At 38.2% G+C, this 8,574-nt stretch overlaps 1 protein-coding gene across 1 annotated transcript; it reads left to right on the top strand.

The window, feature by feature from the left end:
- On the top strand, nucleotides 5,037-7,162 carry LOC109235021. Its single transcript, XM_019401039.1, has 4 exons — nucleotides 5,037-5,110; nucleotides 5,994-6,097; nucleotides 6,254-6,738; nucleotides 6,824-7,162. Exons 1-4 carry the CDS (start codon nucleotides 5,037-5,039, stop codon nucleotides 7,160-7,162), a joined length of 1,002 nt encoding a protein of 333 aa, XP_019256584.1.

The raw sequence follows: 8,574 nt of genomic DNA, 5'->3' as shown, positions 1-8,574 counted from the left end.
AATATTCAAAGATCATGTCCTAAAGGGAAAAGTCCCCCACACAAGGTTAGACAAGCCACTTACCTCGAACCGGCTCAATATAAACTAGAAACCACGCTCTTGCCACGAGTATCTGACTCCAAATGGCTCAAATCTATTCAATTCAATTACACATCATAAATAACATAGCAAACATCTGGTTTTGCTAATAAATTCAAAGCTACGGCGTAAAATTAGGTGAAATGACCAAAATGCCCTTCAGTCCAACATCTCGGAATTGAATAATTTTCACATTTTTAGAACCCTCGTACTCTCACGAGTCTAACCATATAAAAATCTCCCAAATCGGAGGTCAAATGCCCACTCAAAACTCAATAGTTTAGGCAATAAAGTTTTACCCCAAATTATCCAATTTTTGATCCTAAATTCGAATTCCAATGATGTATTTAACTATATAATGATGAAATATAACTAAAAGGGACCAAAGAAACGTTACCCAGTGATCTTCTCTTCGAAACCCACTCAAATTCGCCTAAAACCGAGCTCTCAATTGATTTCTCCAACTTATGAAATTAAAACCCTCGAATTTCTATATCTGTATAGTGAATTCCGCTTCTGCGGTCTAGGGACCGCTTCTGCGGTCCCGCCTATGCGAAACACTGGCCGCTTCTGCGGCTTCTTTTAAAAGGTCAGACCTCCGCTTCTGTGGATAAGTAACCGCTTTTGCGGTTCCTGAGGGGGGGACCAAACTCGCTTCTGCGATGAGCGAGCCGCTTCTGCGGTTCCCAAGCCGCAGAAGCGAAAATGCCAGAAGGAACTAAATACCAGCTGCTGCAAACTTAGAAATTTTCCTCCGTTAACCACCCGGAATCATCCAGAGGCCCCCGGGACCTCAACCAAAAGCACGAATACCACCTAATACCTTATTTAAACTTGTACCAATCTTTAAAACACCTAAAACAACGCCGGAAACCCGAATTAATCAAAGATTCAAGCCTAAGAACTTCAAATTCCTTCCAAATACGATTTCGATCAAAAACCTAACCAAAACACGTCCAAATGACCTGAAATTTTGCACACACATCCCAAATGACATGACGGAGCTACTGCAACTTCCGGAATTCCAATCCGACCCTCGGATCAAAAACTCACTATTGGACCGGAAACTTCAAAAATTCAAACTTCGGCATTTCAAGTCTAAATGAGCTACGGACTTCCAAAATACATTTCGAACACGCTCCCAACCCCGAAATCACCTAACGGAGCTAACGGAACCATCGAATTTCCATTCCGAGGTCGTCTTCACACTGTTCCAACTTCGGACCATTTTTCAACACCTAAGCTCTATTTAGGGACTAAGTGTCCCAAAACACTCTGAATCCTAACACCAAACATCCCGGCAAACCAAAATAGCAGAAATGAAATTAGGGGAAGCAGTTAAGGGGGGATCGGGGCGTAAATTCCAAAAATGACTGGCCGGGTCGTTACAGTATCTTGATCATCAAACAAAGCTTGTTCTAGTACATGAGGCAATTCGATTTGAAGATTTCATTAAACAGGTCTTTGAAGTTATTGAATTGGATAGAGACAAGTTTGAAGTAATGATATGGTTTGATATCAACCTGGAACAAGCAAGGGAATGCTTGTATCCAAAGATTTAGATCTTCACACATGTATAGAGTTACTAAATAGTCATTCACTCTTCAAGGGCTGTCGTTTCATTGTTGATGTTTCGGAAAGAGTTTTTGGTTCTACAAGCACCTTTGAACATATCAATAGAGAAACTCAACATGACAATCAAGACAAATGCCAACAAATAATGGAAATAGATGTGGTTGAAGCTCAACATGTCATGACCCAAAAACCGACCCAGTCGTGATGGCGCCTATCGTGGAACTAGACCAGCCACTTATTTCTAATTTCTCCATTTTTTTTTCAATTTAAAAGCTTAAGAAAAATCGTATTTTTAGCAGAAGTCCAATAAGATAAAAATAGAAATCCAAAACCAGTGGAAAGAAATACAAGCCCGACCTCAGGTGTCACTAGTCATGAGCAAAAACTACTACAACTTTTCGAAATAACAAGACTAACACAGTTTGAGAATATTCAACAGATAAACTAATGGAAGATAAGGAAGGAGAAGGCGGAACCGCGGTAGCCAAGTAGCTACCTCGCAATCTCCAAGTAAAAGTCCGCAATAATATGATCAGCAGCCGCTACCGTAACCCGAATCACTTGGATTTGCACACAAGGTGCAGGGGGATAACGTGAGTACACTAACTTAGTAAGTAACAAGTCCAACCTATGGACTGACAGGTAGTGACGACCAAACCTCAACAGGTAATAACATATAACTGAACAGGAAAGTAGACATGCTTACAGTTCAAGTAAATCTCGACAGTATTTAAATGCAACTGAACAGTACAAAGTTCAAAACTCAGAGATTTTATATATATACCATATGCACAACTAGCATGATCAATGTTCCACGAACCTCCACTCACAAGTGCTCAACCACTCGGTACTGTATATGGCCATCCGGCCCAAGGAAGATCCATCCCGGAATATATATCACTGACTGCAGTCACCCAATACCGAGGACACAGGCCAATCCAGCCTCACGGAGAAGATCCATCTCCCGGTATAATACTTCGGATAAGATCCATGTCCAGGGAAAATCCTTCCCTCAATATCATCAACTGCGCTCACTGGGGGAGTAAAGACTCCAGAGGGGCTTCTCTCATTAGCCCAAGCGTTACAACAAAGCCAACGAAGGCTTGTTCAATATCTCGCTGCGGCGTGCAGCCGATCATACTGCCACTCAATATCAGGCTCTCAGCCTCACTCAGTCATAACTCACCAGTCTCACACACACGGCTCAAAATGTCACGGTACTAGCCCGGACAATAGTATGATATGTCAAATAGTAATAATCGAGACTGAGACATGATATAATATACATGAATAGGACTGAGTACAGAATATCAACAAAACAAATGATATGACAGCAAGAAACGACCTCTTTGGTCTCAATAATATTGGCATGAAGCCTTAACATGATAATCAGCATGATTCTCAGCTCATCAACTAAATCACATAATTACAACACAGATATCGGTAAAAAGGAACCACTAAGCGGTGCTCTGGAATGATCCAGGCCGCGTTTCTCACGGTGCATGCCCACACGCCAGTCACATGGCATTGCGTCACCTTTATAATAATCATAGAACACATAGTTCGAGGTTTAGTACCCTCAGAACCAAGATTGGAAGCGTTACTTACCTCAAGCCAAGCCAAACTGTAGCCCGCGATGCCCTTTCCTCTCGATTCGGCCTCCAAATGCCTTGAATCTAACCAAAATCAATTAATAGCCATCAATATACGCTAAAGGAGTGAAACCCATACAAAATTAATAAAATTACATCACAAATCCCGAAATTGGCCAAACCCGACCCCCGGGCCCACGTCTCGGAATCCGATAAAAATTACATCAATAGAATCCTTATCCCCCAACGAGTTCATACATACCAAATATACCAAAATCCAACCACAAATGACCCCTCAAATCCCTAAATTTAGGTCTCCAATTCCCAAGCCCTAAACCCCCAATTTTTGCTACTAAATTCCATAGATTTCAAGTTTAATCAGTCAAAAACCACCATAGAAATGAGTTTAGGGTCCAAAAACCTTACCTCCATGAAACCTTCTTGAATTCCCTCTTCAATTTGCTCTCCCAAGCTCTATCCCGTATAAAAAGTGATGAAAAATAACCCAAAATCGCGAAGGACTCAATTTATATGTTCTGTCCCAGCAAAACTGCATCTGCGGTCAAAATACTAGCACATGCGGACCCGCACCTGCGGTCCCAGATGTGCACCTACGAAAATCACTTAACCGCTCAAGACTCGTACCTCCGTTCAAGATCCCGCACCTGCGCCTTCGCAGGTGCGCCTATAATTCCGCATCTGCGGCTTCAGTCATTTATTCCCTTGGCTGCATCTGCGACCCCTTTTTCATTTCTGCGGGCCCACACCTGCGGTTCCCAAGCCGCAGGTGCGGTTATGACAGGAGCTTCAGCAACTTCAGCTGCAAATTTCCTACTCCAAACCTACCGTCAACCATCTGAAATCACCCCGAGGCCCCCGAGACCTCAACCAAAAGTACGAGCAATTCATATACCACCATCCAAACTTATGCCAATCTTCGAAACACCGAAAACAATATTGAAACATCAAATCAACCACGGATTCAAGCCTAAGAACTCCAAAACTTCCGAATTCCGCTTTCGATCAAAAAGTCTATCAAACCTCGTACAAATGACCTGAAATTTTGCGCACACATCCCATATGACACAACGGACCTACTACAACTACCGGAATTCCATTCCGACCCCGATATCAAAATTTCCACTATCAACCGGAAAACGCCAAAAGTCCATTTACGCCAATTCTATCTTAAATCTATTCCGGACCTCCAAAACATATTCCGATCACGCTCCTAAGTCCCAAATCACCTCCCGAAGCTATCTAAATCATAAAAACCAAATTTCGAGATCATATGCTCACAAGTCAACTTCCGGTTGACTTTTCCAACTAAAGACCAACTTAAGAGACTAAGTGTCTCAACCCTTACCAAAACCATTCCGGATTCGAACCGACTAACCTGATACAGTATAACATAGGTGAACAAAGCGCAAAGAAGCAAAAATAGGGGGAAAAAAGCGGTAACTCCTGAAACGACCGGCCGGGTCGTTACAACGAAGCTCAAATTCGAAACAAAAAGAATCCCCAACTACGATATTAAGAGAAAATGCTTCATTGGATGAAATAAAAGTGGGATCAATATTTGACAAAAAGAAGAGTATAATTAACTGTTTTTCAAATATAGCAATTAAAGGACATTTTAAATTCAAGGTTGTTAGATCAAGCTCAACAAGATATTCGTTGAAATGCAATGATGATAGGTGTGGGTGGTGTGTGTGCGCTTTCATAATTAAAGATTCAACACTGTTCAAGATTGTAAAGATTGAGAAAAATCATGACTGCTCAGTTAACACTATGAAAGCTGATCAAAGTCATGCAACCTCAAAGTTGATTAGTGGTTACATTATTGACAATCTTCGAGACCCAAGGTTTAAAGTTACACCAGCCTTTGTCATGGCAGAAATGCAAAAATTGCATGGACTAGACATTGGTTATCACAAGGCGTGACGTGCTATTCAACATGCTTCAGCTTTAATAAGAGGAACTCCTGAAGAGAATTATGAATTATTGTATTCATACTTGTATATGATGAAAAGTAAAAACCTGGGAACATATACTAACATAAAGATAGACGACAACAATAGGTAAACAATCAAAAAGAGTTTATTTGTCTGTTTTATAAACTTTACGACATGGTGTCCTTTACTTTGATATGTGTAGTGAGAAAGTTAAGGACATGGTGTCCTTAACTTTGATGTGTGCAGTGAAAAAGATAAGGACATGGTGTCCTTAATTTCTGTTCTTGTAACTCTAAGTTAAGGACTACTTGTCCTTAATTTCTGTGCTTGTAACTCTAAATTAAAGACTACCTGTCTTTAATTTGTGAGCTTGTAACTTGAACTTTTGGACTACCTGTCCTTAACTTTTGGACTTGAAACTCTAAGTTCAGGGCTGCATGTCCTTATTTTTTGAACTTGTAACTCTAAGTTCAGGACTACATGTCCTTAATTTCTGTGCTTGTAACTGTAAGTTCAGGACTGCCTGTTCTTAACTTTTTAACTTGTAACTCTAAGTTAAGGACTACCTGTCCTTAATTTCTGTGCTTGTAACTCTAAGTTTAGGACTTCCTATCCTTAACTTTTTAACTTTTAACTCTAAGTTCAGGACTACATGTCCTTAACTTTTGTCCTTGTAACTCTTAGTTAAGGACAACCTGTTCTTAACTTTTGAACTTGTAACTTTAAATTAATGACTACCTTTCCTTAATTTGGTGTCCTGTATTTTTAACCTTCTGTTATAATGTATTTTCAGGTTTCTATATATGTTTTATGCATATGGATCATCAATAGCTGGTTGGAATCATTGTAGACCAGTGATTGCTGTAGATGCAACTTTTTTGAAGTCAAAATTTCGTGGTGTTTTAATGATTTCAGTTTAAAAGGATGCAAATAACCAAATATTCCCACTAGCCTTCGTAATTGCAGAATCTGAAAATAACAATTCCTATGAGTGGTACTTTAGTGAACTTCAAAATGCAATAGGGAGCCATGACAATTTAATTTTTTTATCAGACTGGAATCAATCTATTGCATATGGCATTGCAAAGGTATATCCTGAAAGCCACCATGGGATTTGTATCTATCATATGGAGCATAACCTAAAGCGAAAGAAAGTGAAAAGTGAGGTCATAAAACTTTTCCAAAGTGTTGCAAGAGTATACAGGTGCAAAGAATTTGATTTATACATGTCAGATATAGCAAAAGTTGATAAGAAGACTTTTGACTGCTTGATGGAAGAACCACCGAAAAGGTGGGCATGTTCTTGTAGTCCACGACGAAGATATGACATGCTCACAACAAACATAGTTGAGTCAATGAATTCTGTGCTATTAGAAGCAAGGGAGCTGCCTATATTAAGAATGATGGATTTCATCCAAGTGAAGCTACAACGATGGTTTTATGAAAGAAGAAATAAAGCAGAAGGAACTTATTATGACGTTTCTTGTTGGGTAGAAGAGGAATTGAATAAAAAGATAGATTTAGCTTTTACTTTAAATGTAAGTATTATATTCTTTGTTTAGCTTATTATATTAATGATAATTTAACATAATGTATTAACTTATAATTTTTCAAACATTGAAGGTCTTCCCTGTTGATTCATGGCGTTTTAGAGTTGAGGAAGAAGGAATTACTTTCTTGGTGGACTTAAACAAAAGAACATGTCATTGTTATCAGTTTCAATTTGATGAATTACCATGTATACATGCAATTGCAGCTATCGAGAAGAGAAACATCAAGAAGTTCAATTTCTGCTCGCACTGGTACTTAAAGGAATCTTGGTTGAAAACATATGAAAGACAAATACATCCTGTAGGACATACTGATTCTTGGATTGTACCAGAGAGTGTTAAGTCACAAATTATTAAACCTCCAGATTTCAAAGTGCCACCAGGTAGAAGGCAGAAGAAAGGCATATTCTAGCTACCGAGTCATCAAAAATAACATTCAAATGTGGTCGTTGCAGAAGAACTCGTCATAATAGAACATCTTGTATATATTCTCCGGAAGTCCATCCATTTTCAAGGAAGCATAGAGAATAATAGATATATCCACTTATGTTTGTCTACTCATTTAAGTTTTTTCTATAAATTGGATTCATTTAGATTGTTTTTATTTGAGCAGATGTTTATATAAAAGATGTCCTGAATTTTCAAAGTTTCTTTGCGCTTACGTGCTCTTTGTTTCTTTTTCTTTTTCTTGGGCGTTCAATTTACCTTTGTCGGACCAATTATTGTTTATGGGATTTTGCTCTTGCTGTAAGTAAACAAGAAAGTCCTTTTCTTTATAGAATTTGACGCCTTCAACTTGATACATTTTTTTTAAAATCACATCGGTACAAGTAAAAGTTAAGGACATAGATTTCTAAAAGTCCTGAAAATTTGAATTATGAATCTATTATTAAGGACATAAATTTCTAAAATGTCCTTAACTTCTGAAAATCTCGTATTATTGTCTAGATTTCTAGAAGTTCAGGATATTTCAGAAAAGTAGTCCTGAACGTACAGTTACAAGTTCAAAAGTTAAGGACACTTAGTCCTGAACTTAGACATACAAGCTCATAATTTAAAGGACTGATGACGTCCAAATCCACTACTAAAAAGTAAATGGACACGGTCGCTTGCAATATAATATACCCAACTATGACTCGGGGTCGAATCCCACAGAGAACAATATGTAGGCGATTAGGAATGTAAGAGAATTATCACTTGTTATGCAATGCCAAACACTTAGAATTGATTTGAAAAATTATTTCTACCTAATTGTGGAAATGTAAACTAACCTAGAAAGCAAGTAAAATGATCAAAGGCTACAAGTATGGTTGCTTTAGGAATTACACTCAAGTAACGATCCAATGTATTTCATGATTTAACAAATATGAGCGAGTTTATGTTAATTAGCCATGGATAATAATTCTATATTAGCTTCTTCCGAAGACTAACAAGACTTCCTAATTGAATTATCCCTAAAACAATTAGGAGATTAAGCACACCCGGATATGGCTACAAGTAGTTCAATCCTATTCCTAGGTAGAATCTATAAAATGAGGGTTAAAGCCTCAAGTTCTTGTTAATTAATCTTTCCCAACCCCAAATTATCTTTTCCAAAATTAATTCGGAGTTAATGGGCGAGTCCTAGGGTTAGCTAATCCCTTTGGAAACATTAAAGAACAAGAATAATTAAAGTAACAATAACTCACTTCATAAAAGGATAAAAATCATTCAATACATAAGCACAACAAGGTATTTAATCCACACTTTAAATATGATTATTTAGATAAACAAGAATTCAAGTGTTGAAATAAATACTACACACTTAGATATTCAATACAAAGC

Source organism: Nicotiana attenuata, chromosome 1 (genome assembly GCF_001879085.1).
Source record: "Nicotiana attenuata strain UT chromosome 1, NIATTr2, whole genome shotgun sequence".
Classification (NCBI taxonomy): Eukaryota; Viridiplantae; Streptophyta; class Magnoliopsida; order Solanales; family Solanaceae; genus Nicotiana; species Nicotiana attenuata.
This window is presented reverse-complemented; position numbering and strand designations above follow the sequence as displayed.

Coding starts and splice junctions, on each gene's coding strand:
- LOC109235021 (XM_019401039.1), top strand. CDS start 5,037: ATGAAAGCTGATCAAAGTCATGCAACCTCAAAGTTGATTAGTGGTTAC. Junction 5,111..5,993: donor GACAATCTTCGAGACCCAAG/GTTTAAAGTTAC, acceptor ATGTATTTTCAG/GTTTCTATATATGTTTTATG. Junction 6,739..6,823: donor ATTTAGCTTTTACTTTAAAT/GTAAGTATTATA, acceptor CAAACATTGAAG/GTCTTCCCTGTTGATTCATG.